This window comes from Sparassis crispa (assembly GCF_003851025.1).
Source record: "Sparassis crispa DNA, contig_000001F, whole genome shotgun sequence".
In the NCBI taxonomy this organism is placed as follows: Eukaryota; Fungi; Basidiomycota; class Agaricomycetes; order Polyporales; family Sparassidaceae; genus Sparassis; species Sparassis crispa.
Window position 1 is genome coordinate 1,345,676 of NW_020939748.1, and position 27,456 is coordinate 1,373,131.

At 50.8% G+C, this 27,456-nt stretch overlaps 10 protein-coding genes across 10 annotated transcripts; 3 read left to right on the plus strand and 7 right to left on the minus strand.

The window, feature by feature from the left end:
• Positions 1–342: 342 nt before the first annotated feature.
• Positions 343–3,635, minus strand: SCP_0204190 (hypothetical protein; the record flags this gene model as incomplete). Its single annotated transcript, XM_027754334.1, has 5 exons — positions 343–2,235; positions 2,856–3,147; positions 3,205–3,268; positions 3,319–3,350; positions 3,424–3,635. 5 exons carry the CDS (start codon positions 3,633–3,635, stop codon positions 343–345), a joined length of 2,493 nt encoding a protein of 830 aa, XP_027610135.1.
• A 1,949-nt stretch (positions 3,636–5,584) lies between these two features.
• SCP_0204200 (hypothetical protein) lies at positions 5,585–6,280 on the minus strand (the record flags this gene model as incomplete). Its single annotated transcript, XM_027754335.1, has 5 exons — positions 5,585–5,616; positions 5,671–5,748; positions 5,814–5,901; positions 5,952–6,111; positions 6,165–6,280. The coding sequence occupies 5 exons, from the start codon at positions 6,278–6,280 to the stop codon at positions 5,585–5,587; spliced, it is 474 nt and encodes a 157-aa protein (XP_027610136.1).
• A 913-nt stretch (positions 6,281–7,193) lies between these two features.
• Positions 7,194–8,390, plus strand: SCP_0204210 (predicted protein; the record flags this gene model as incomplete). Its single annotated transcript, XM_027754336.1, has 5 exons — positions 7,194–7,286; positions 7,339–7,620; positions 7,669–7,706; positions 7,764–8,079; positions 8,130–8,390. 5 exons carry the CDS (start codon positions 7,194–7,196, stop codon positions 8,388–8,390), a joined length of 990 nt encoding a protein of 329 aa, XP_027610137.1.
• Positions 8,391–10,634: 2,244 nt separating this feature from the next.
• Positions 10,635–11,728, minus strand: SCP_0204220 (hypothetical protein; the record flags this gene model as incomplete). Its single annotated transcript, XM_027754337.1, has 5 exons — positions 10,635–10,748; positions 10,800–10,911; positions 10,967–11,244; positions 11,323–11,413; positions 11,469–11,728. The coding sequence occupies 5 exons, from the start codon at positions 11,726–11,728 to the stop codon at positions 10,635–10,637; spliced, it is 855 nt and encodes a 284-aa protein (XP_027610138.1).
• A 2,646-nt stretch (positions 11,729–14,374) lies between these two features.
• Positions 14,375–14,665, minus strand: SCP_0204230 (hypothetical protein; the record flags this gene model as incomplete). Its single annotated transcript, XM_027754338.1, has 2 exons — positions 14,375–14,402; positions 14,451–14,665. 2 exons carry the CDS (start codon positions 14,663–14,665, stop codon positions 14,375–14,377), a joined length of 243 nt encoding a protein of 80 aa, XP_027610139.1.
• Positions 14,666–15,302: 637 nt separating this feature from the next.
• SCP_0204240 (predicted protein) lies at positions 15,303–16,625 on the plus strand (the record flags this gene model as incomplete). The annotated part of the gene is made up of 5 exons (XM_027754339.1): positions 15,303–15,521; positions 15,570–15,851; positions 15,903–15,940; positions 15,999–16,314; positions 16,365–16,625. 5 exons carry the CDS (start codon positions 15,303–15,305, stop codon positions 16,623–16,625), a joined length of 1,116 nt encoding a protein of 371 aa, XP_027610140.1.
• A 940-nt stretch (positions 16,626–17,565) lies between these two features.
• Positions 17,566–18,867, minus strand: SCP_0204250 (hypothetical protein; the record flags this gene model as incomplete). The annotated part of the gene is made up of 5 exons (XM_027754340.1): positions 17,566–17,829; positions 17,881–18,196; positions 18,249–18,286; positions 18,339–18,620; positions 18,673–18,867. 5 exons carry the CDS (start codon positions 18,865–18,867, stop codon positions 17,566–17,568), a joined length of 1,095 nt encoding a protein of 364 aa, XP_027610141.1.
• Positions 18,868–22,267: 3,400 nt separating this feature from the next.
• On the plus strand, positions 22,268–22,875 carry SCP_0204260 (hypothetical protein; the record flags this gene model as incomplete). The annotated part of the gene is made up of 3 exons (XM_027754341.1): positions 22,268–22,313; positions 22,393–22,809; positions 22,862–22,875. 3 exons carry the CDS (start codon positions 22,268–22,270, stop codon positions 22,873–22,875), a joined length of 477 nt encoding a protein of 158 aa, XP_027610142.1.
• A 266-nt stretch (positions 22,876–23,141) lies between these two features.
• Positions 23,142–24,987, minus strand: SCP_0204270 (clathrin adaptor mu subunit; the record flags this gene model as incomplete). Its single annotated transcript, XM_027754342.1, has 10 exons — positions 23,142–23,307; positions 23,367–23,437; positions 23,496–23,641; positions 23,728–23,888; positions 23,956–24,028; positions 24,081–24,142; positions 24,206–24,456; positions 24,523–24,635; positions 24,688–24,896; positions 24,950–24,987. 10 exons carry the CDS (start codon positions 24,985–24,987, stop codon positions 23,142–23,144), a joined length of 1,290 nt encoding a protein of 429 aa, XP_027610143.1.
• Positions 24,988–25,287: 300 nt separating this feature from the next.
• Positions 25,288–27,253, minus strand: SCP_0204280 (tRNA modification GTPase MSS1, mitochondrial; the record flags this gene model as incomplete). The annotated part of the gene is made up of 8 exons (XM_027754343.1): positions 25,288–25,418; positions 25,471–25,586; positions 25,639–25,902; positions 25,958–26,123; positions 26,174–26,317; positions 26,378–26,498; positions 26,555–26,796; positions 26,854–27,253. The coding sequence occupies 8 exons, from the start codon at positions 27,251–27,253 to the stop codon at positions 25,288–25,290; spliced, it is 1,584 nt and encodes a 527-aa protein (XP_027610144.1).
• Positions 27,254–27,456: the final 203 nt, after the last annotated feature.

Here is a 27,456-nt window from a genome sequence, read left to right on the forward strand (position 1 = left end):
ATTCAGAGCTTGACGCTCACTCCGCTCCCACGAAGTTCATGGACATTGTGCAATGAGCGTTGCCCTGTACTTCTACCCTCCGCGTTTCCGCAATCACTATTATAAGTTTGTTATGTTGATTATGCAGTTATGTCGCTCTGTCCGTTATCACGCCTCGTTTCGTTCCTGACCGACAGGACACTCAGACGAGCATCAGTCGAACTGAGTTAAAAAACATATTACAACGCTGGAACCCACAGCATGAGCAGATTACAATTACAAAGCCGTAAAGTATTCCAACATCCCAACCAATATTACAGTTTATATTATGACCATAAAAAAAGCCCATACTTTTGTGCGCGCTCAAGTATCCCCGTTGCAACGCGGACGCCCCTCCGGGCGGTGCACCGCGTCGATAAACTGCGTCCACTCGCCCATCCCGAACCCGATCGACGCGCCCCACATCGCGCTGTCGTCTGCGGGGTGCATGTACGTCGCGTCCACGGCCGAGGCGCCCTGCGCCTGCGGCGGCATCTGGTGCATCCCGTCGATGTGCGGGGATGTGTACGCGATCGGCGGGAGCGCGGGCGATGCGCCGACGTACGCGATGTGCTGCGGTTGGGACAAGTGTTGCGGCGGGGTCTGCTGCTGCTGCTGAGCGTACGGCTTGGCGGGCGAAAGCTCCGGGCGGGAGGGGTTCCAGCGGACGGAGGAGACGGGAACCTGGGTGTGGCCGTGCTCGTGGAGGGGGGACGAGACTTGCTGCGGGGGGGAGCGGGTGGCAGAGGTGCTGCGGGAGGGGTGGCGCATGCTGGGGGAGCTCGCGACGGGCTCGCCGGGCGCGTTCTGGTACGGGAACGCCAGGGTGCGGACGAGGCGGAGGACCTGCGCCTTGCGGCGCTTGCGCTCTTCGGGCGTGTACGTGAGGAGCTCGGCGGAGTAGAGCGGGGCGAGCGCTTCGAGGATCGTGAGCGCCTTGTCCGCGACGGCGAGCCAGCGGCAGTGCTGGAGCGCGTCCATGGCCTTGCGGATGTTGTCCTTGAAGATGTACGCCGCGGGCTGGTCGGGGCGCGTGATGAGCTGGAAGGAGAAGAACATAGCGGCAGAGAACGCGTGGAAGGGCTGCCAGGTGAAGTGCCCGTAGATCGTGACGGCCCTGTTCGAGAGGAAGAGGCTGATGAGCCCGATCAGCTGCGACGCGCTGCTCACCGCGATCTCGCGGCTCTCCGCAACCAGCGCAGCGTACGGCCGGTGCACCGTGAACCGGAAGTGGTAGTACGCTGTGCGCACGATAATACTTTGCACCGCTAGCCGCTGTACCGCCATCACCGGACTCGTCAGGCTCCGCGCCATCGCGTAATCGTCCAGGTCCAGCTCGGCCGGGAGGTGGTCGTACCAGCGCGTCAGCAGCTTGTCCTGCTCCAGCACGGTAGAGTAGGGCACCGAGCGGAACGAGACCGCGTCGTTCATGATCTCCCCGACCACCGCCGCAAGCCCGAAGAACGCGGCAGGGAACGGCCCGTGGTACGTGCAGTCCGGGTACGCGGTGTTGTAGTGGTGCGCCGCGATCATCGTCGGGCGGCCGAACATGAACGCCTGCCACCGGTCGAGCACCATGATGTGCCACCACGCCCACCGCCGCCGCTCCGCCTCCGCCCCGTCGAACCGACTCTTGCCCGGGTCCCGGTGCAGCCCGATCGCGGTCGCGATGCTCATCAGCTCCCCGCGCACGCTCCACGGCTCCTCCGGATCCTCCTGCGCGAACGAGAGGTAGTGCGTGCGCAGCAGCAGCAGCTCGATCAGCTCAATCGTGTACGTCCGCACCAGCCCCTTTGCGTCGTCTCGGTACCGCTGCAGCGCCGTGCGCATCAGCCCGTAGTACTTTTCCCCGATCTCCTCGCACGTCCCCGGCAGCGCGTGGAAGAGCGCGTGCCCCGCGGGCAGGTACCGCACCGTGAGCGCGATCAGCGTGCACGCCGTCGCCAGCACCACCCGGTCCCCGCACTGGCCCGTCTTGAACCGCCCCCAGGCCGCGCGGAATGTCGCCTCGTTCACGTGGTGGTACACCCAGTTGCAGTACTCGAAGTAGTACTCCACCAGCCCGTCGATCGTCTCCACGGGCGGGAGCAGCTGGACCAGGTCCGAGTCGTACGCGACGCTCGTCGCGGAGAAGCCGTCCATGACGCCCGCCTGGGAGCTGGGGCCTGCCAGGGACGGGGCAGGGCTCTGCGACTTGGAATCCTCTCGGTCTGATGTCTAGGGACATAGAGGGGTCAAGGCGAGTTCTGCATGACAGACAGCGAAATCCAAAATCATAGACACATTCAATTTCGCTTTAAGGGCCTTGTTTGTGGTGCAGCGAAGTAGCATAGACCAAATAAATTCAGGCTGAATGCTGGAGGAAGCCTAGACAATGTGAAAGCCGGAAGTAGTGACTTTCACCCAGAGCCATGGTGAATATCTTCTTTCGCCACAAAAAAGGGGGTGAATCCGCGTCTGGTGAAATACACGGGGTATTTCACCCCAGAAAGCTGGTGAATGCAACACGCCTGTAGCCACAATGCTTGATCGAACCGCATGAAACCCATCATATCCAAGACGAATTTCACCATGTGACATTCGTTGTATTCTCGCAAACAGTAGTCAAATGGGCGATTTTCACCAAAAACGCACTACAAAAATCACCACTTTCAGCCTTCATAGTGGGATCATGATTGGCGGTGGTCGAAGTCAACCGCGTGGGCCTTGGAACAATATACGAGTATCCAGAAATGTGTGAGCCTAATTGGTCCACGTCATTTCGCTGCACCGCAAACTCGAGCGAAATTCTCGAAACCGGGTCTATCATTTCGAACTTGGCTGGAAAGCATACGCACCGTGATGAGCGAGGCCGGATTAGTTGGGCCGGCGTAAAGACCCCCAGAGTCCTGCAGACCGAGCATGCCCGGCGTGCTTGTCGACTCTGCAGTAGCAGCGGTCTTCAGGGGCATGCCCTGCGTGTCATCCGCGATGCTCGGCGGCTGACGGTAGGACGCGGGCGTCAGTACAGGGAGGATAGGGAGACTGGCGGCCGCGGAGACGGGGCGGTGGGCAGGGTTGTGGTAGATGTGGGACTCGATGAGGTTGAGGGACTGACGGATGCGGGAGAGCTCGAGTGCGGGGTCGACGCTGGAGTTGCGTCGGGGGGTCAAAGCGTCTGCCGGAGACGACAGGGGGAAGACGTACTGCTGGTCTTCGCGGGGGACGCCGGGGTCGCTGTCGAGGCCCTGGTAGCACGACGCGGTCGTCCCTAGAGCAGATATTTATTTGTGAAGATATACGAGTTGGAGCAGGGCGCACCTCTGAGGACGCACGAAGAGCAGGGCCGATTTCTGAGAAGGCCGAGGAGAGCGAGGAGATATGGCCTCAGCCGAGGAGCTCCCTCGAGAAGGCGGGAAGACGCACCTGTCGCACTTGAGCTTGCTCGTCCTGCATGGCTCGCAGTTGATCGCCTTGCGCGCCCGCTTCGGCGCATGCAGTCGCGACGACGACCCTTCCGCCGTCGTCGACAACGACGGCGACCGCATTCGGCTCTGCTTCGTCCCAGCCTTCGCCGGCGTCAGCTGCGCGCCCTCACGGTCTTCGCGCGCATTCTCCGGGCGGTCGAAGAGAGACATAGCTCGTCTACTGCTGGAAAGGAGAGAAAAGGCGCGATGGTCAGGTCAGCGTGGCTGCGGCCAGGAGCCCAAAGAGGCAGCTAGCCATTTATGTCCTAGGGGCCCGGTCCATCTCCTCACACCGAGAAATCACGTCGCATTTTGCTTCCGTTTGCTCATCAATCCATCACGCCGTCCTCCTGTCTCCGCGTCGGGACAAACATGATATGACAAGAACGTTGCAGCAACGGCATCCCGACGTTGAAGGACAAGCACGTTCTCGGTGTTGCTGCTCTGACAGTAGCACGGACCGCGCGCGCCATGACCATCCTGAACTGGTTTTGGCGGCGGCGGTCCCGTAGAGCGGGCCCTCAGGGACACAGAAGACCCCGTGGCTCTTGGGCGATCGCGAAGGTGAGCTGCAGCTGAATAGTCATGCTCACAAGATGTCCGTCTAACGATGCACTATTCGTGTCAGGGATGCGTCCTATCATGTCTATCATGACCATTCAGAGCTGGCCCGGTTCTTGCAGAGTTCTTGCAAGTGGAAGTATGTAATTCTTCACTGGCTGAAGAGCTCGCCAATGATACTGTAATCGGATCTCGAGACCCACCGTCGTCGTTACTTCATCGCGATCGATACTACGGCGTCTGGCCAGCCAATCTGATTCTCTGCTGAGGGGCCCCGGGTTTGTACGGTAAATATTTCTTCTACGTTTGTAGCAAAATATTTTTATGAAGACTGTCCTGTCCTTCTGGTGAGTGCGGCCTCATCAACCTCCCGAAAGCTTCGCTACTCATCACTCTCCGCGGGAGCATCCCATAGATGCTATTCGACTCTCACATAACAAGATCTCGTACATCAAACGAAGTTGGAGATAATGAGTCATAATTTACTACTGTGTTATCAACGGCATTCAAGCGAATATCCTGGGATCAATTGTGTTTTCATCTGCGACCTGTTTCAGGATAGAAAGATCCTGCCATAGTCTACATGGTTATACCATTTCTCCGCCGTGTCGATGTCCCTCCCTTTGCCATCATAGAAAAGGTGGTGCATTATCATCCTCAAGGTGACGGTGGTTTGTTGGAATTGTACAAATATGCTCAGATTGTTCTGTTAGGGTCTTCCGCACGAAGTCAGAGTAACGCATCAGTACGATCTATCTTTGTCTGGATTCGTTGTAACTACAATTTAACCAATGGATGTAGCGATTGTTCGTACAAGAGCCAAGAACTTAATGGTGAATGCAAGCGCGCTGTACAAGAACTTAATGATGGACGTGAGCGCTATGTATCCCTATGGCTTCCATCCTGTGGAGGAGGATCACTTGCCTCAAGGAGAGAATGTCATAAAACCGCTCCTGCGATCCACCATGCATGTCAAGTATCATTGCGTTGCCGTTGGCTTATACCAATCTCCCGCTCGACACAACAGAGCACTCCCGCTGAGTACGAGAGTAATATGCGACCGTGCCTGCCGTAAGCAAAATTCTGATCATTGCACCGCGGAGAAAGTTTGACGAAAATGACCGTTGCCTTCAGGCACCACTTCAAGTTGTGCAGCTCTCGGTTCGAAAGCTCCCCTTTTCGCCTGTGGGCTCAAGTACTTCCCGGGCCGCAGAAAAGACCTCGACTAGAGTGCGATCGCTATTGCATTTTGTGGAGCTCGCTTGCCTTCCACAACTTAACGGCGGAACTTTCGACGGTCCGAGTCGAACGACGTATCGCTCGGTAATCTCACATGTTCTGCGAAAGTCCGAATGTACGTAGTGTCGCCGTTGCACGGGGAATACATTTGCACTTACAACGTAAACAACACCGAGGCTAGAGAGTCAACGGGCACGGACCAATGCTCGCCGTCGTTACAGAGTACAGACCACAAGCAGGATGTGCTACAATCCGAGATGAAAATATAACGGTGTTGTTGTCGAGATACCGGAAGTGCCAACGTAATATCCACAGCCACGCTACACCCACTGCCCCGGCGTGCTTGATTGCTCTGTGGATAAACATCGTCGGCAAAATGGAAAGAGCATCAAGCTTGGAGACATACCATGTTCCTCGTCCTCTTCGGGATTTTCGGTATGCAAAGGAGGCCGCATCCAAAGGGATTTCACAGGTTCTCCGCCGGCTATAACATATTGTTAGTAAAGAGGAGGATGATATCACACTGCGAGAGATATTGGACAAGCTGACCTGCTGGATAATAGAGGGCGAAGTTGGTGGGTTTCCAGGGTCGACTGTCAGCTTCCCTGTCAACGTCTTTGGCAGCGTTGGTAGTTTGCTGAGCGAATGGTGAGTTCACCTTGATCAATGAAAGTGTGAGAAACTTACTAGAAGATCCATATACGCTGAGTTGGCATCTCTTAGGCAGTCTTTGAGCGCTTTCTTGAGTGCCTTGCGATGAGAAACGACTTCAACTTCATCATTCTCCTTGTAGCTCTCCCTGTAGGTCAGAATACCTTCCTCGATTGAGCGTAGCCCATCCCAAAGTCTGATGATTTTGTTAGACATGAATCGCGGTTGTCAACGCTCGTGGTTCCATACGTGTTTAATTTATTGGTCAAATCATGAAAGAACTCGGGTCTGACTTGCTCAATTTTGCATCGCTCCTGGGGCTGTACCTCATCTATCAGTTGTCTAGTTTGCTGAACCTTCGACATGGCCAGCTCCAGAGTTTGCTGTTCAGCCTCCAAATTGATGTGAGCTTTCTGCGCGCTAGCGAGCCACGAGTACAGGTGCTATCCATCGTTAAGGAGTGACATGGTGTGGGAGAGAATGGTGTATACGTCGATCGGCATACCTAGCGTTACACGTCTGTATGAGACATCTGTGCAATGGTGAGGGTAGGATTGAAGTCCGCTCACCTGGAACACGTTCAAGTCCGGCTTGCAAAGCAATACGATATATGCGAACGAGGATCAACCTCAGACTCGGAGGTACAAGGATAGGAATAAACGACTTCAGTTAAAGAAAAAACTGATGTCGATGGGGTCCTGCCTCTGGCAGCACAGGTGGCAGCACAGGTAGAAGAGCAGACTGGAGAACTAATGCGGCTCAGAGGCAAAATCTAGGCAGCATTTATAGAGATGACGGACCTTCCAAGAACACCATATGACTCGAACTTTGTTCTCCAGTCTGTTTGGGCCTCGTAATACCATTGAGATTACTGTAGCGGCCTCAGTGGCTCCGAAACTGTGCCATCAACAAGTCGTCACGTCAGAAATCGCAAGATCCCGATCACTGTATCACGGAGAGAATTGTATGCCCTCAGCGATAAGACCCACCAGTTTCGGATGTGTTATTGTTCTCCGACTCAATGGGTCAACAAATGTTGTGGTCATCTGTGGGTCCACATCTATTAAGGAGCGTATTGTCTCCGCATCTCCATGGGTACCTCCGTCGGCGTGTCGTGGCTGCTTTCTCGTCGTCTCTCTCTGTCACTCCACGATGGCTGCTTTAATTTTCGGTCTATCTCCAGAAAGCTGGCAGAGGGCAGACCAGACATTCAAGACACTTCTCTCCAATGAAGAACGTTGGAGAGATAGACAGCAGTTCCTTGAGTCTCGCGGATACATGCTGCGTCCAAGATATCGTCCGGGTTGGATTCCTTCATGGACAGGTACGAAGAAAAACCCTGTGTTCTGTGAGGATGCGAAGACACTTCCAGTGAGTGTGAGCCGCCCTGTGGGTCCACAGTCTCGATGCTCATTGGTTCTAGGCACGCCCGCACCTCATAGATGCCACTCGACTCTCGGATGGCAAACTGGTGTACATCAAGAGAGTTCAGACAGGGGACAACGAATCACAGCTCGCTACTATGTTATCGTCCGAAACTCTGCGCAAGGATCCGAGGAACAATTGTGTTCCCGTCATTGATCTGTTCCAGGATTCAGACGATCCTACCATTTCCTACATGGTTATGCCGTTTCTCCGTCTTGTCAATGATCCCCCGTTCACAATTATCGAAGACTTGGTAGATTTCATTGAACAGATGCTGCAGGTGAAGTTCTTGGCCATGTCGCTGGACGGTGTGCTAATATGATACCAGGGTCTCGTTTTTCTTCACGAAAATGGAGTGGCTCATCGGTACGTGCGCGCTGACTTTGTGTAATAAATGCACAAATCACCTCATTTTGCTTGCAGCGATTGTTCGTACAAGAATGTTATGATGGATGCAAGTGCTATGTACCCCCATGGCTTTCATCCGGTGAAGGAGGATTACTTGCCCGATGGAGAAACCGGAGTAGAACCTCTCCCACGTTCTACCGTCTCCATCCGGTATTACTACGTCGATTTCGGCATCTCAGTGCTCATCCCTCCTGACGTCCATCCTAAACTCACCGTTGGAGAACTCGGTCGAGATCGAGAGCCGCCGGAGTTGTCGCCTGATGTCCCATACGACCCGTTCAAACTCGATGTCTTTCTCATTGGCAATTTATTCCGACGTCTTCTCTACGATGTGAGTTATCTCTTCTACATCTCCTGTCCTTCTCAACGGTTGTGACCTAGGAATATTCCAATGTGGAATTTTTGTCTTCTCTTTTCGGCCCGATGATTCGAGATGATCCTGCATCTAGGCCCGATGCCCAAGACGCACTGCAACAGTGGCACACAATTCGAAAGGGACTGTCGTTCTTCAACCGCAGGTGGGAGCTGCGGTCTCGTGAGGAAACGCGGAGCACATTCGTCTTGGATGCCATGTGCTTCGTCAAAGTAGCGATGTACGCTGTCAGGCAGCTGTTCGGATGGGCTGTAGATGTTCAAGGGTGATCGAGACCTAGCCTTCTTGTGGTATTCTCGGAGGTTTTCTATTATATTGGGGCTATTACGGATGTGTTGCTTATCATTTCCTAGGATTCACCGAGGCTAGATGTAGCATAGAAAAATCAACTGTTGATCAGCTGAATGACATATGAACTCTTGTTCTTGCATGTGTGCATCGGTGTCTGCATCCAATCGATGTGTACAGTTGTATGCAAATAGGGTCCTTGTGGGTCCGCGTAACTAACCCCTGATCTGGTCTCACTGGTGAGCTGTCTATTGTTCAGTTTATGGAATTCCAAGATCACTAAGTCCATGTGAATGGTTTTACGTCGCTCATCTAGTTCTCCGCTTCATATAATGACTGTGTGAGTCTCTTGGTTCTTGGATGAAGTTCAGGAACTCACAGTACTTTCAAAAAACAATAACACGAGCCTGTAAGACGTACAAATACTCATGCCTCACATTTCGATGGAAAACACAACGTCATGGCGACCTTGCCATGAGTCCATCACGATACAAACCTGGAATCTAGGTCACGCCTCTATCCCGAGTCCATGCCTTAGCGACCGCCCCAAGTATTGACGTCCAACAGTGTTCCGATCGCTGTCTGGCAGTGTGTCACAGGGAGCGACCGGAAGCTCATGGTCACCCATTGCGGCTGCCCGGGGGATAAGTCGTGTCCTGCGGTCATGATATCAATCAATCCGGTAAGACGTTTACCAAGTTGGTTGTGATGGGGAAACAAGCGCTTTTGTATTCTTTACTCAACGGTGAGTATAGATGTCATAAGATATATGTAAAAGGTGACCGGCGAGGTTCAGTGAGGTCGTCAAAGTGTACCAGCAGAGCTTCTGGCAGGCGCTATAGCGAATCGCAGCCAGACATATGATAAAGATAGGGCACTATTCGACGATTTGGCCCTGCGATATCACTTTTTCCATCCCACGCTGATCAGTCCTTGGTCGCTCCTTTCGACAACTTGAGGACTTACTAATGGGCCAGTCCAGTACAAGGGGTCAATCTATTTGGACGCTTTACGTGACTGTCGTTGCACATCCTACAGGTCTCAACGAGTTCTCCCTTCCGCCCTTGTTTGATAAGGATCCGGACAACAATACATACTTTCTTCACCACTTACAGCAGGTAACCTAGTCTCTTCGCACCCCAGATCGGATGAACATTTGAAACGCGGACCTACGTTCACCGTAGTACTAATCCCGTAAAGATCGCAAATTGTGATATTTCGAAGTGGATGGGTGTGTTCATTTACGGTTGCTCATGGCCTGGCTTACCCGATTTCCAACCAGAGCTCGGCGCTAGTGCTTCGTCGGAGACATACTCCAGCCCTGCACATAACGAACCATCCAATGAATTAAATCCCTTGTTTATCCCTGTCGGTCCCCGTTGGCACCACAATGCTCCACGAGCAGTCTCCAAAATGTTTCTCAATGACATTTTGTACTTGTGACGTTGGTCTCTAGTAAGTTCAGGATATCCGCCTTTGATTCTGACAGACACCGACTGTCAGACACAGTTCTCACTTACCCGTCCTCCCACTTGGCGACTTATCATTCAAGTTTCGTGGCGACAGACGAGTCCTCATGTGTATTCCTCATGACTTCTGCGGTAAGCTGCACATCTTGTCGTTTGTATCTCCCCCGACAGTTCCTGTGAGATACGCGCATGCGAGGTAATTGTAAGTGCAAACAGCATGGGCGCGAAGATGTCGTATTGGTTGGCGCATGCAATCTACGGCACGAGTACCGCTGCAAATGCTTATGACTTGTTTGAAAACCTGAACCCTCCCTTGGGTATATGTCGGGAGCGAGCTATCAAAAGTACGCTTTCTCCAGGACGGCCTATGGCGTGGCTCACTGGCATGATCCATGACCATCCTCTCCGAACCCGTGACCGCTGCAGTATATGTTCGCGTTATTGTCGCCGTTGATTCAGTCGTATCGATGCATCGTTTATTGCTTCCGAGTGGTCGAGCCTGACGAACACCAGTTCAACATTTTTAGTTGCTGTCCGGCTCGCATTACACCTCTTGACCAGCTACTTCCTGATCCCCGCCAGAGGGCGTGGAGCCTCCTGAAGCCGCCTATGTAGTAGGCTATCCAGGTGCACTCATTCATTGCCCCTGCAGAAACCGAGCATGTGTGATACAATGACTTAAGGATATCCGGCAGTGTACAACAAGAATGTCCGCAGGTATTGAGAAAAAAACGTAACGTCCTTTGACTCCAGGTCCTACAATGGAACAATGTGAGTCTTGCCATGTGGGTCGCTGACCTCGAACAATGGTATGCGCTTCTCCACCCTGTCTTTGTCCGCTTCTCTCAGAGTGAGAGTTTCAATCGAAAGCTATAGCATTCCCATCAGTGAATGCTGTAGACTTACAAAGGCGACACTTACCAGCAAGTGCTCTAAGTCCTGATTACCATTTTGTTGCCTCAGTGCGTCCCCATGTTTACGATTCCACCACGGAATATACCTTTCTTCGAGGTGTGTGATTTGCTGTCTCAGACTACGAAGACTAGCGTCAGTAAGCCGGACCACAGAGCCAACGGAAGATGGCTTACTCCTCTACTCTGGGTCTCAGCTGAGAGAGTAAACCCGGGCGGAGCATCTCGGCTTTGCAGGAAGCCTCTGAGCCTGGCGGAATGCGCGAGAAGTAGTAGTCAACCTTCTCCAGCTCCACCCACGTGGACTTGCAAAGGTGTTGCAGCATTTTGCCATAGTCGCCACTGCAATCTGCCTGGCATCGTGCATAGTATCCATGCATCGCCTCCAGGAAGATGATCCTTCCAGGTATGTAGTACATAGCGTCGACAGCAGCCCTCCAACTCTCAGATGGTATCTGTGCAGCCAAGAATGCGGATCAGAGCTTAGAATTAACCTGTACTTTATGTGCCAGTCCACAAGCCTGCACACTTACCGACGGGTGCTGAAAGTCACGAGCACTGAATTGTTTCCGATACAGCAGCGGAACAAGCACATTTAACGAGTCCATGACATCTCGTCTTATACTAGGAAGACTAGTGTCAGCGAGCGGGACAAAAGAGCTGATCTTAAGCAGCCTACTTCTCAAATCTGGGTTTCATATGAGTGAGTAACTCCGGGTAGATCGTAGCGGCTTTCTGGAAAGCCTCTGATCCTGGCGGAAGACGCGAGAAATAATGGTCAACATTGTCCAGCTCCGCCTTTGCGGCCTTGCAAAACACCTCCATCCTTTGGCCATCTATCCGATCTGCGTAATATGTGTGCATCGTCTCCACGAACAAGACCATTCCAGGTATAAAGTAAACGGCGTCGACAGCAGCCAGCCAACTCTCAGACGACATCTAAGTGACCGACAGTGTGGACAGAACACGAAATCAATGAGAGATACTTGGTGAACTAGTCGGCAGGCTCGCACCTTCGATAATATAAGAAGACGAGCTCCCAGGTTGAAAGAGGTAGATCAAAGGCTTCTGTAATCCGGGCGAGAGGAGGTACAGAGAGTGCTCGACCAGTCGGAAGGTTTTCGCGGACGAGTAGAAAGGCAGGAGTTTGGCCAATTCTTGACCACAAAGGGTTATTTATCCAGGTAGTGTCGTGCTTGTGATACAAAGGCGCTGTCTAGTCTATAGTGTGATATTCATTCCCTGGCACAGTCATCGTGGACCGCATCGTGGAGTATACAATGTCGTCGGCTGAAGGCCGCTGCAACCTTGTAATCTCGCAAAAAAGCTCTCCATGGCAGAGAAGCTCGAGCAATAGGCATGACAACTGCGGCAATTTCCTATCACCTGTCGTCAGAACTCGTCAATGTTCCGTCCCTTTCCCTCGCACCTTGAGTGGTTCATAGTCTGTAAGCCTAAGGCACAGGAACCTGCCAGTTGCTTCGAGATGCCACAGTAGGAACTCTTTGTTCTTGACTACAAATTGAATATATTGAACAATAATGCAGCAGAGGAAAGGCAGGCCACGCGGCAGATAGACTGAGATAGACCGTGATTGATGTGCATGAGACTCGCCCTGTGTCACACTAATAGCGGCCTGAGGATAAGTAGAGCATGAGGCTTTATCCGCCGAGCGGCGTGGTTTGGGCGGCAAACTTGAAGGGTATCATGCCTCCTGTGGCTGCCCCATTCTAAAAACCTGCACGCCATCGAGAGGCCAGCCTGACAAGGCAAGTGGCGATGTAGGCTCATAGATACAGCCTCTAGTTAGCGGAAGACAATCGTTCCTTCCTAATAGAGTGGCGATGAGCGCTGCCGTTGCGCATCTGTCGCGGAGTACATACGGTGGATCGAGATTTGGCACACACAGTCAAACAGCCTGAGGTTCAGCTTTCATCGGCGCGCGCATCTCATGCTCTCCCATGCGTCTAGTCCTCGAAGTCAGCCCAGGACTGCGTCTCTACAGCCAACAGGCGGGACTCAACTTCAACAGAAAACGAGCGCCAGCGCGGTGCTTATGTAACCCTCTACGAACGCTTCAACTTGAACGGTCAAAGTTGTCACTGCTCTCTCATTCTTGCTAGTGGGCTCTTGAGGGAGATGTGGCTGAAGACTCCTTCACACGTATTCCAGAACGGTTGAATCTACCAATGCTGACTCGAATATGCTCGGTGGCAAAATTCACCAATTTCTTGGCCCGGGACCTGCTATTTGTTCTGTTGGACAACTTGCCTTGTAATCGCGTGTTGGTCACTTGAGATCGATCCCGTATTGTCTGCGCATTACCATGGGTACTGCTCACTCTTTAACGGCATCAACTGTCGGAGACGGCTTCTTAAATCTGCCAGCTCATTCATACCATATCGCTCCAGACCATAACAATGGCGATAATCTCTGGTGCCTCAGGAATCCAACTCGGAGAGCTTTTCGTTAATCATACGAGTCTTCCAGAAGTAGAACTACACTTGTGTGGTGTCCCTTACGGACACCGCAGGCGGGAATTCGGTGAATCATGGCTTGAAAAGTTTTTGCGTGTGACAGCTTGTGCATGTGCATGTGAGCGCCTGCGATGGGTCGTGCCGCTTATTTTTCTAGCAACACGTTCCCAGCACCTTGGAGGACTTGGAGGACCTCAGTAGAGTCCTTGGGTCCTCATGATAGGTGAGGGATTCTATAGGACTTCCACAAAGCTAGGACTTTAGACGGTACCAAGACTGTCAACTGAGCTGCAATGTCTACGTCCTAATACCCACGAAATATTACAGTACCATCACTGTAACTTGATACTGTAACAACATTCATTCTCTCCGCCTGAGAAATTCGCTGGATCATTGCGGCTTTGGTACAGGTATACACGTGCATTTAACAACATAAAGGACAGGGAGGCTAGAAAACAGGCCAAATACTACGTGGACCACTGTTCGCCTTTGGTACGGAGTCGTACACACTACAAATATGGCACGCTTCCGCGAAGAGTGAAAGTATAGAAATGCTCGGCGTGTCATCTAGGCCGACACTTATCGCAACGCTACGCCATCTGCTCTGCGCTCGATCGATCCCTAAGCACTGTGGACAAACATTATAAGCGAAAGAAATCGTCGTTCGACCTGAGCAACGCACTATGTTCCTCCGTGATCGTGGAATGTCGGTTTCTTTTCGTGTTCTTACCATCCTGGAGAGTGCGCTTCCGCAGAGTATTGGTGGGCGTTTGAATGACTGCAACGTTTCGTCAGTAAAGGTGCAGCATAACAGGAATTGAAAGAGGAACGATAAACGCGCCTGCTGGATAAAAGAGAGCAAAGTTGGTGGGTTCCCAAGGCTCCCTCTCAAATTTCCTAGAACCTCCGCCAGCTACCTTGGCAGCATTGGTCGATTTCTGACACAATGATGAGCTCGTCTCCGTCAACGTGAGAGTATAATAAACAGTACCAGAAGATCCAAATAGACTTCATTGGTGTCCTTCAAACACTCTTCGAGTGTCTGTTTGAGGTTCTGGCGGTGAAGCGCAGCTTCGTCATGATTCGTCTTGTACTGTATGAGGTCTTCCTAGAGATAGCGTAACCTATCCCAGAGCCTGAAACAAGAGTGAGATATGTAGCACAATTATCCGATAGGTCCATACGTATTCAGTCTGTTTGCGAGCTTGAAAAAAAACTGGGGCCTCTGCTCAATTTTCTGACGCTCGTTAGGCTGAACCTCATCCATCAATTGCCTAGTCTGCTGAATCTGAGACATGGCGACTTTCAGCGACTCTTCTTCAGCCTCGAAGTTGACGTGTGCCTTGTGGGATTTCGCGAGTCTCGAGTACAAGTTCCACCCGTTGTTCAAGGCCGACATGGTGTGGGAGAGAATGGTGAATACGTCGATCGGCATATCTATTGCATACTGGTCGGACTACACGGTAAGAGCAAAGCTGAGGTTTACCTATGAACGCCTTGATCAAGCCTGGCTTGGGAGGTACTTCAAGGAGGTTCAACCTCAGTGTCAAGAATAAGTCGCAAGGAGGAACGGGATTCTGCCCCTGGCAGTATCGAGGTAGAAAACACGCTGAATAAGTGATAAATGAGTAGAGCTGCAAGGACGGGCTTTATAGAAGTCACGGACCTCCCTTGCAGGAGAAGGGACGCCATATAGCGACGAATTTGTTCAATGGTCAGCTTAGCGAGGCTTAGCGGCGTTCGCGAATGACTGACATCGTGAGAGATCGCAAGATCCCGATCACTATCGCGGAGAGGGATCATGTCCGCCGTCCGCCGACAAAGCCCCACCATTTTCGGACGTGCTATTGTTCTCGGGGGCACAACTTGCGTTGTGGTTGCGTGTGGGTCCACATGAAATCGATCCAGTCACGGTATTGTCTGCACATTGCCATGACACCGCTCACTTCTTAGCGACATCCACCAGTAGAGACGTCACCTCCTACCAGCTCGTTCATACCCCACTCCCTCCCACCGTATCCCTCCAGACCTCGATAATGGCTGCGCTGATCTCCGGTCTATCCCCAGAGAGCTTGCGGAGTGCTGACCAGACCTTCAGGAAGCTGGAACCCGATGAAGAGCGTTGGAGGGATAGACAGCAGTTCCTTGAGTCTCGCGGATATATGTTACGTCCCAGATATCGTCCGGGCTGGATCCCTTCATGGACAGGTACAAGAAGAAATCCTGTTTTCTGCGAAGACTCTAAGGCTCTTCCGGTGAGTGTCTAGCTACGCGTGAGTCGCTTGATCTTTACTGCTCTTCAGGCGCGGCCGCACCTCATAGATGCCACACGAATCTCCGATGACAAGATGGTGTACGTCAAGAGGGTACAGAGTGGAGACAACGAATCGCGAATCGCCACTATGTTGTCATCCGAAACTCTTCTCAAGGATCCACGGAACAAATGTGTTCCTATCGTCGATCTTTTCGAGGATTCGGACGATCCCACTATTTCGTACATGGTTATGCCATTTCTCCGCCTCGTCAATGACCCTCCCTTCGCTATTGTTGACGATGTGGCAGACTTTGTGGAACAGATGTTGGAGGTCAGGGTGCTTATTCTGTGATCGTGCGATGTACCGATATGATTGCTCCAGGGTCTCGTCTTTCTCCACGAGGTCGGAGTAGCACATCGGTATGCTGGATACAGGCTACATGCGGGTCAGTGTACCATCTGACTGCCGTGGGTACAGGGATTGCTCATACAAGAATGTCATGATGGATGCAAGCGCCATGTACCCGCATGGCTTTCATCCAGCGAAGGATACCTTCTTGCCCGACGGCGAAACGCCAGCAAAACCTCTTGCAAGATCCAGCGTATCTATCATATACTATTACGTTGATTTTGGGATCTCGGTGCATATTCCTCCAGACGTTGACCCTAAGCTTGCGGTTGGTGACGATGGTCGAGACCGAGAACCACCAGAACTCTCGTCCGATGCCCCCTATAATCCGTTCAAACTAGATATTTTTCTCATCGGAAATTTGTTTAGACGCGTAGTGCACGACGTGAGTCGCTTCTTCTGCGCGCTCTTCGTTTCTGACCTGGTGTCGTGTAGGAATACTTCAATGTGGAGTTTTTGTCTACCGTTATCGATCCCATGACTCGTGAGGATCCTGCGTCCAGGCCTGACGCGCGAGATATTTTGGAGTGTTGGCGTAAAGTGCGAACAAGCTTGTCGTTGTACAAGCGCAGATGGGAGCTGCGGTCCCGTACGGAAACGCGGAACACCTTCTTCTTGGATATGGTCTGTTTTGTTAGAGTCACTATTTACGCCGTGCGGCAGCTGTTCGGATGGGCTGTAGGTACGAAACGGTAATATTGCTTAATATTCTTACCCTCATCTTTATCGTCTCTCTACTGTCATACGGTCTATTAGGATATCAATGATACCCGTGGATGTGCAGATACTACACTTTCGGCTAGACGATCTGGCATGCGCCCGCGTCCACTATAAGTATCTGAGGTGTTTGTGTACTGGAAGGCACAATCTTCAATATTGTTGCTGCAAGTCATGTACGTATATAAAGTGTAGCGTGAATTTTTACCTGACAGCCAAATCTTCTTGCAGGTTCGCGTCATGTACTACCATGAATTGGGGTCCTTGTGGGTCCGTGTTGCTGTTCGCCAATTCCACCGGGCTAATGCGTCATCCATTGTTCCCAGATGGCCCAGTCTCACACGCGAAGCACTCAATTCACGTATGCGCGGTAAAAGAAAACATTTTCGGCCCTCGACAAGCCGTCGACCATCTGTGAGTCATCTGTCTCCTGTTCCTGCGACCATCACCCTTCTACAAAGTTCGGGGACTCGGCGGTCATGTGTGTATGGACAACAATAGTGCGAGCCGTCACAACCAGGACGTACAGCCTTCGTATTACGGATGCTCATGGAAGACATGATGGCATAACCCCCTTGTTATTTGTCGACCAGTCATTTTTATCAATTCCATATCACAGGGGATGTGGCACTGCGGCAGCTGTGTTACGTTTAGTGGTCATGATAATCTTTCAACCACTGCTTAGATGTCCGACGTACACCTTTCTTAAGGGGTACAGAGAAGTGTCGCTCATTTGTTTTTGTCTACGGCCGACTGCAGTGAACAACGTTGAATTGCCAGTGCTTGCAATACACTCACGTTTGCGCGCGGTAACCAAAGCATTGCATAGCGTAGTCGAAAGCTGTAATATTACATTCATATAGGCAAGATAGAAGTAGAACGAGACAAGGAGGCCGAACACCTCCGTAGTATCCATTGATCATCCGGAACTTTCGATCACCCATCCAAAGACTGTCTTGCACAGGTAGAAAGTAGTGCCGACGAACGACACTGCGTCGGAAATGACCTTCCAGAGCCATGTCTCTCCTCGGGGTCTCAGTCTCCATCTTCTCTGCATATACCCCAATTTACAACGAATATTTTGCCACTCCGTGAGAGCGCGAGCGGCATCTGGCCTCTCATGCGGGTCCGTCCGAGTCATTGATTCTATCAGAGGAATGAGAAAGTCGACATTAGAGAATTTCTGTGTACAAATTATTAGATCCGTCGTATGATTAAATGTGACGCGACATACGTCACGAAATTCGTGTCGTAGCACATTCCCGATGATAAAGCTGTCGACCTTGAATGGGTCATAGGGAATAGTAAGAGAAAGCTCTGGGACCTCCTGGTCGCGTCCGTTGTCCCCTAGAGCTAATTTGGGATGAACATCCGGAGGTATTACGACGGATATCCCGAAATCGATGTAGTAGTATGTAATTGGAGCGTCGGTACGGGAGTGATAGGGTAGAGGCGTCAGGCCATCTGGAAAAAAGAGATCGTTCACTGGATGGAAGCCCTGAGGATACAACGCATTCACATCCATCATGAGGTTCTTGTACGTGCAATCGCTGCGCGAATTGCGTTAATGTTATGTTCGACCAATGTAGGTAGTTTACACACCGATGAGCGACCCCCTTGTTATGAATGAAAACGAGTCCCTGAACACGTGGGATCAGCGGGGGTGATAGCAACGGAGGAGATCCACCATACCTCAAGAATCTGATCAGTGAAGTCAACGATGTTCTCAACTATTTCAAAGGGAATACTGTCTATGAGGACAAGAAAGGGCATAACCATGTAAGATATGCTCTGGTCCTCTGTATCCTGAAAAATCTCGAGGACGCGTACGCAATGATTCATCGGATCGTGGAGGAGGGATTCAGCGGACAGCATCGTGGCAATTTCTGATTCGTTGTCCCCAGTCTTTACTCGCTTGATGTAGACGAGTCGCCCGTCTGCTATGCGAGTGGCATCAATGAGATGTTCTCTAGGCTGTATAACCTTGTTCAGCAACGGTACACTAATAATGAGCATCCTTACTGACCGGAAGTGTAATCGCGTCTTCATAAAACAATGGGTGCTTCCCTGTTCCACCCCATGAAGGAGTCCAGCCAGGGTGGTATCGTGGTCGTAGCATGTATCCGTGAGCTTCCAAAAACTGCTGCCGGTCTCTCCATCGTGCCTCCCACGGCCGAAGAACACCAAAAATCTCGTCAACGGTGGGTTCTTCTGAGCTCATCGCTGTGATTTTGGGCGCAGAATATGTCGTCGAGATATAGGTGAAAGGCAGATCAGTGAATGTGCTTTGTTACACGCATAGTGACTCGTGGAAGTTCAACTCAACGCCCGCCATGCACGTGGGCGCAGCTGATCAACCGCGACAGGCATGGGATACACCTGGACCCACAATTCTTGACAATAAAGACTTCCTGCTTGAAAACAATAACTGCGGACAGCTCACACGTCAGAGAACAAGTTTCTGGTGAATGAAGTTCAATCACAGTGTCTTTGTCTTCTCTGTTATCGGAGTACTTATTCCCGAAATGGCCACTGTGACGGTGCTTGGCAACTGCAGGATGAGTTGAGATCCGTGAATCAAGGGCACTTCTTCTGCATCGATTTCTGGCCACACGACCAAGTTGCTGTAACTCGAGGCTGTAGACTGTGGGAGCATTCGGCAATGTACAGACTTAAAGCAGAGGTCAGATATCATACAGTTTTACCGAGCGCAGAGAGGTCTCTTTCCTCCCCCACAATTCCGCAGTAGTGTGTAATAGGGACCCCCTGTACTTGTGAGAATTACCATTGGCTAATGCCGAAATGGAGTAACAGACGATGACTCATTCGATTGGATTCGGCTATATTTTGTGCTTTGCACTGTTGATACGCTACTAATACAACGATACCTGGTAAGCTTTGTATGATTCTTATCCACCGTGAGGAATGAGGAGGAGTACGGTCTCCTGTCAAATATTAGGTCAGGATGAATACTACGAAATTCGTCATATTTTGCACGCACATCGTCGTAGTCGTCAGTGAAGTGGAATGTAAAGTGGTCGTTTCCTCTGTCGACGCATTCGATATTCACGTTTACGGTTATCGTGTCGAAGACATGGACTTTGGCATTTGTCGCCATTAATCAGTGTATCCGAATGTGCAATTTTTCATCCGACACTGCAACTGACACGAGCGATGACGCTGACAAAACACCAGCACGTAAGATTATTCTCCTCATTCAAAATTCACACTCAGTCTAACAGAATTGGATGCTCAATATGGCATTCATACATGGAACATGTGTGAATCTTGCGAGCAACTACATGGTATCCCCTTACCCGCCTTTGATCTACGCAATGCTAAGGCTCTCCATCCGAATGAATGCGAATCAGCATTGAAAGGAGCACTCGCAAAGGTGTCGATGAACATAACGAGACAGCGTACGTGGGACAAAGACTTCGAAGGACATAATCGCGACAGGACCCCGGCATATGCTCCAATATGTCCGATCCAAAATCCCCGAATTTTGGCCCTTATGTCCGCACACCATTTGGGCCCAAATACCCGCACAACGGATCGGGTTAGCCAAATTTGGTCCATTTATACCCGCATGGCCGATATAACCTCTGAAAATGGCCAAAATTTACAAAAAAAGCGCAAAAATCACCCAGGACACGCATGCACCGGAGACGGCAAGCTATATCTGGACATCTAATATTGTGCAAATATCCCATCTAACATTGTACATATATGGTAGAATGTCAGACAGTTGTACATTTTTGTAAACATGCTTATTCCCCCGATCTGATTGGCTGAGAAAGGATGTAAGGCAAAATTTCCGCAGGCAACAAGAGCCGGTCATACATGTACAATGTAAGGCAGAATTTTCCCACAATGTCCGCAGATGCGATATTGCACACTGTCTCCGGTGGCAGAACATGCTACGCATCATTGCTGAACCTATAGACACTATCCTGACCCTCCGGCCGCGGCTACATGTCTAGGACACGTTCAACGTCCAATCTGTCTAATACCGCATGTAAGAGAAATGGGCTTGTCATTGTATATCAGTGCTGAGGGTGAGAGGCAAATGCTGACTTGCTTGCTCAACCTGAACGCGCGAGCGGAAAACATATTGACTCCGACTCAGCGACAGCCACGTATCGGGCATTCACTTACTCGGAGAAGGCGAAGCCTTGGAGGTTGTCCCCGGCCGTCCAAAAATGTCCGCACTACCGGATCGGACATGCTGGCGACGGTCCATTTATGTCCGCACAGTGGATCGGGTGGAGTGCCAGGATTTGGCCTGTTCTACCCGCACTTAGTCTCGGACGTTGGCCGGATTTGGGGGTCACTTCTACCCGCATCCGGATCGGACATGTTGCAGCGTATGCCGGGGTCCTATCGCGACGCGGATGCCTTCTACGCTGATATCTCCCAAATCACTGTTCTTCTTTCACCCGGCTATGAAGACGTCATCACTTCCTCTGCAAAACAACGAGGAATGAACTTACCTGACGTCATAGCTGCGAAAAAGAAGATTAAAAAGTAACATTATCAAATACATTTCCTGCACTCATACTCTTACTTTCTACTGTACACGTACGATACATAATTCTCGATTTTCACACTCTTATTTCCTACTTTACGCTTTGTATCTACTTCTAAGATAGGCCTCACTCATATCCAACCACTCGTGTCGGGCGTCTAATGTCACGCTTACACCAAAATGGCGGGCGAAAGTGCTTGCTCGTCTAATTCCTCTTTCCACAAAGCCTTTATCAGAAATGTGTTCCCTGGGGATTGTTAATGAATACCTTCTTGAATATTCCCAGGGAGCACATTTTTTTATTTCGCCCTCGTAGGAGAGAAATTAGGCTGGCAACAACCCAAAGTGAACGGCGACCAAACAGAGCCAACATCCAGCAGGTAAATATTTGGCTGATAAGTGGCCCTTACCACACCATCCATTACCATATCGGGTATCAGACTTTGACTTATTGCTCCCAAATCAATAGCACTCTCGGGCAACTGTCGGGTCACAACCATGTCACGGCGCTTAGAGTGGTTGGGCATGAGTGAGGTCTATCTTATATCGAAAACCACACTAAAAATATATATAATACAAAAATTCGGCGAAATTTCGCCCCAAAAAATTGACCTACCTACCTCGCGAGGTTAGTGCATGCTGAAAAGCATGCGCTTCTCGAGTCCCAGATCCCGGCCCGGGCCCGTGCGGTTACCACCTTCCTTTCCCTTGCTAGCGGTTGAGCCGTAGTATACTAGATCTGTGGGGATACTGTTTTAAAGAACCTAAACAAATGAAGAGCACAGGGTGACAGGATGTAGCCTGAAGAACCCAATATGTACCATTATTGAATCATCCGTTGCCCGATGTTGCTGATCTACATCCCGGAAAATAGAAACTATGTCCGGCCCAGGATGCACGATTACTGGGGATTCAGCATCTGCTCTTAGCATAATACTAGGTGCAGCCACGCTCATTCAAGCCTCTTTGCCATTCAAGAAGTTCGCATCTGCAAGGACCACTGGAAACTTCGACGCTGTGAAAAAGATTATCGCAGAATTTGATCAGCTAAGTATTCTAATCTCTCACACAAGATGAACGGGAGAGGATTAGAATGCGCCATCCTGCATTCTTCCTGCAGATGATGCTGACATGCAGAAGTATGTTTTGACACTGAGTCACGGTTTGAATAACATGCTGAACTTGTATTCTGACGTCTGATCAAACTCACTGGCAAAGCCTCCGTCACATTTATTCAACAGCGTATAGACTCAGCTAATACCTTCGAAATATATGGTCTGAGGGGCGAATTAAAGGCCTTACTACGTCAAGCGATGAAGGTGGCAGATGACTTGTTCAAAGAACTGGTCGTCAGGTTTTCTTTTTTTGTGGATCTCACAGATCTTGTTAAAATGTCAAATTTCCAGAAGCAAACCACCAACAAAATCCGAGAACTAGATGTCCCGGAAATATTCGATACCCCAATTTCTGCTCAGACCACTTTCTTATACCATGCCGCCCGAGCTTATGTGTTTCCGGCACAACCCGGTTTACAGCCCCTTGGGCAACCTGAGGGGATAGTGCATCGCCGTCGTGAGGAGGACACTAGTGGATCGGCGAGTACAACGTTCAATTGCCCGACCAGAGTTTCTGACGGTCCGTTTCGTTCTATTTGATTGTGTGGATCATAGCTGATGTTTGCGTGCAGGATCCCCAGTTTAGTCCTTGGAGAAGGGGGGATTTTCTTACTGCGGGTGCTGGCGATCAAGGCTTGTTGTATACGCTCACTGTGTAACCATTATACGTTGCATTGAAGCTGAAACGACTGCCATTCTGATGAAATCGTCTCTACTTTGCAACGGGTTGAGGTATCACAACATGGGATTAGTGAAACGCACTATTCTTTGTCGAAATACTTGCACATGTCCGCTGTTCTTTCACCTCCCCGCGACCGTGACAATGCATACCACATATGCACCATGAGCGTATCACCACCGCCATTCCACATCTCCAGCAGACTTGCCCCTCATCCCCTTGTACGGCTTGTACACCTCTCCGGTCAGTTTGAGCTGGTCAATCTTCACCGCGGAGAAACTGTGCTGGAGGATCTCGAACCGTACGCGGAACGCACGAGCTGGGCGGGGAAGTTTCGCCCTGGTTTCACGCGCACGTCAGTCGCAGACCATGAACAAAATGGCGGCACAGATACTTGCGTAGATGTGAATGAGCCATGCAGGTTGAAACTAGAGGATGGAGGCACATTCTTCATCTCCCATCGCACGGTCTAGTGTGTGGAAATTGCAAGTGAGTGGGGACACGCTCGTTGGAGAGGTTCGGCGCACCATTGTTTTCAGATCAAAGCTCCATGACGCGTTCTGTGAGGCCATACAGCTCGCACTAGATGCGCCTTCGCCGAGGTAGAGTTCGACGAACACGTTCTCCATTGCACGGGTCGTGAGGCGCGAAGTGAAGGTCACGTCAAAGGACCCTACATTGGACGAGTCAAACAGACCGTGGTCAGCAAGACCGCGAATATCGAGCATCGTTTCGTGTGTAGTTTAGTGCATTACTCACCTCCAAACTCTTCAACGTTGACCGTGTTACGCATCGCAAATGGCACAGATAGTTGATGTTGTGCGGTAGTTGAGATCGGAGCGTAGCGATACTCCATTAGCTTGAACCGGCCATCTGGGGGGACAAATGACAGTGCCTTGTCACGAGCCCATCGATGTAGCCTAATGGTCACAGATGATATGCATAAACGATGGTCCTAGAGTTGTTGGAAACATCGCGCAGGCTCACCGAACACATGGATGGAAGGAAGCATCTGCAAGTGATGCTGAATTTGAGAGTATCAATAGTAGGTCCGGTGTCCCTGATAGTGAGTCAGACACTGCTTACGTTGCGCCAGAATCACCAGTGCTTACCTGACAGCTTGCAATTGGACTCTATCTTTCCCCACACATTGCTCGCGGCAGGAGTGCCGTTCCTGAGATGCGTACGCAGTAAGATACGTCCATAGGAAAGTAAGGGAATGATACTGCAAACGTACTTATTCACGATCGCTTCTAGTGTCTCTGACACGTCGAAATAGATTTCGTTGTTGTTATATCTGACTCCCACTTTCCTCCAAGGTATCGGCGAAGCGAATGGATGTGTGTTCGTTCCTGGATTGGCAAGGCCGGATACGCCTGCGACATTGAGCATCTTCTGCAGAAGGGTGGGCGGCAGAACTATGTCACGCAAAGTATTTGTGGAAGTAGTGGAGGGATGACCGCCGGAATCAAGGGTCTCCTCTAGTAGCTGCACGAAAATACCCAAGGAGTAAGATACGTACTAGCCTGAATCATACGTTCGGCAAAAACAGACCTGATATACCACGTCAAAATTCTCCCTTAGCGTATCTGCGGAAACAGTGCCGAAGTATTCACGTAAAATATCAATGAATGTTTGCAAGAAGGCAAAGGCATACAGCGGGTCCACTGCGACGACGCAGATAAGTATCTCATACGATCGCACAGCTATGCAACGCACAATTGCCACTGATAGGGCACAAGAACCTCAACTCTCCGCGTTTGACATGACAGCACGCACTTCCCGGATCATTGAGATGGGGTACTGGGAGAACAGGGTCTACGTCTTCTGGACGCTTCGCGTTGGCGAGAGCATTGTTGAGCGCGTCAATGTGGAAAATAGGGTATGCTGGGGGGGATCCACGGAAGCCTGATTGAACGATAGGACGTCTTTGAATGGGTATGAGTGTGTAAGAGGACCTGGTCAGAACACTCGGACATACCCAGTTGAATCAAGAACAATGAGACCGTCAATCGCCATGGTCGATCCCAACCTACACTTTCAAAACAGATTCTGTACCAGAGTGGTCGACCCTAGAGACTTGACGCGGTCGTGGTTGTGAACGAAGATCTGGGTCCTGCAGAGACTCGTCCGACTCGGTGTGATCGTTTCGGTCCGTCCGAGATCGTCGATCCACATGCTACTGAACTTCGAATCTGTAGATCCCACTGCGAACGGTTGCGTAGTCTCAGGCCCATGCGAAGGCTACGGACAATTGGGAAATGACTGGAGTGTCAAGACAAAATGCAATCAAGACTTAATATTAACAGACAAATATTGTTATTTTCCAATACAGAAGTCACGAAATACAGCATCCAGTACGTCCTCGACGTCAATCAACCCCGAGATCTTCCCTATGGCCTGCGCTGCGTAGCGAAGCTCTTCGGCACCAAACACGACGTCCTCAGCAGCTACGTTATAGCATGAGCAGTTACTTCGTCAGGTAAATTGCAGAGAACCCACGGGTGTCCAGGAACGCTTGAAGGAACTTCGATGCACTCTCAAGATGGGCACGGTGCCGAGAATGAGTTATCAGTGGCTCCTCAATCTCGGAAACTCGCTCCTGCAGCATGTCATAACTGGGCATGGTATGAGCATCCCTGTAGAAAGTCACTACGGACGACTACTCACCGTTCTTGCAGAGCTCTACCAAACCCTTCCAAGAACGCCTGTGTACCCTCGCCTGAAGTCAGACTGACCTGCCATGTATGCTTCACCCCGAGGAGTTTGGAGATGGCGTTAATATGCGAAGCAGAAACAAGGTCTGCCTTATTGAGGAGCAGAATTGTGTCTTCAGATATAAGGGAAGAGATGGCTGGTGGGATGTGGATAGTCCCGGAGAGAGTGAGTTCGGGAAGCGAGAGTACACAGAGCGAGACATCAGACTTGTCTATCCTGCAGTAATTCACGTTAAAGCATCTCAGATTGGACCAATAAATGGAGGACTAACGTTTGTCTCGCCCGCTCCACCCCAATCTTCTCGACGACATCGTCGGTATGCCGTAGGCCCGCTGTATCAGCGACAATCACAGGCAAGCCACCGATGTCTAATGAAAGCTCTAGAATATCCCGAGTGGTCCCTGGGACTGGTGTGACAATCGCTGCCTCTCGCTGGGCTACATTCTGTATAGTCAGTTGGAATCAGCCTTCTCTCAGGTCAACTTACCGAGGAAGTTCAGTAAACTGCTTTTACCAGCGTTAGGTGGACCAAAGATCGCCAAACGAATGCCGGAGCGCAGGATCTCCCCTCTTCTGTTGTCAGAAAGGTGATGTTGTATGGTGTGATAGAGCACTAATGCCCGCTTTCGAGCTATTGAAAAAAGAACGTCTGAGATACTGAGCATATTAAGAAAGGAAAATACGACGTTACCTAACTCATATACGCCCTTCTCAATCTCTTCGCCCTCTCCGAAGTCAATGAGTGCTTCCACAAGAGCCAGACATTTGATAATCTCGTCTCTCATACTCTCGAATCGCGCCCTCGTAGTTCCCTGATACACGTGGTCGGCTATGCCGTGCTATGAATGAACAAAGTACGCTTACCCACCCCAGCTGCTTTCAGCGCAGCTTTTCGCTGGCTCTCCGTTTCGGCATCAATCAAGTCCTTCAATCCCTCTACTTGAGTGAGGTCCAGGCGGCCTCCCTCAAAAGCCCGCCGCGTAAACTCTCCTCGCTCGGCAGGGCGGCAGAAAGAAAGTCGTGACAGAGCGGACAGGATAGAGGCGATTATAGCTCGGCCGGAATGAATATGCATTTCCACGACGTCCTCAGTGGTAAATGACTTCGGACCTGTCCACAATGCACTTTCACGTCTCCATTCTACTGAGAAGAAACTACTCGGCGTACCTCTAAAGAAAACTGCAAGACCATCGTCTAACGACTCACCACTCTCCGGGTGGATGATTTTGCATCTATGCATTTTCCAAGGTTCCGGATCGGTCTCGCGAGCTTTATCCTTGCTACGCGCATCAGAGTTCGCCATGACCATGCAAGACCACACCCTCAGAGCATCTGGCCCTGATACTCTGATCACAGCAACCCCAGCTTTACCAGGCGGTGTCGACAGTGCATATATGGTCCTCCGCTGCGCGTCAGACAGCACCAGTTCTGGATCTTCCACACGTTCGAGCCTCGCAGCAGAGGCGAATACGGTAGAAGCTGCATCAAGATGACGACTAAGAATAGAGAAGGACCTTTTGGATTTACGGAACGCGGTGAAGTGACGAGCAAGGCGGTGCACGATCATCCTCGGCTTTCTGGAAAGTATGAATGATCGCGGTTCACAGAGAGACGCAAGACCAGGGTCAAAAACACCATGTCCCCTGAACGCATATCTGCACGAGATCATATGCATAGGCTATCCTCGTCCTCGACGTCGTGGGCGATGGCACGAAGGCAGACACCCCGAGATGGGAATGTTTTCTCACGGCGTCTTTGTGGTTATTGGTC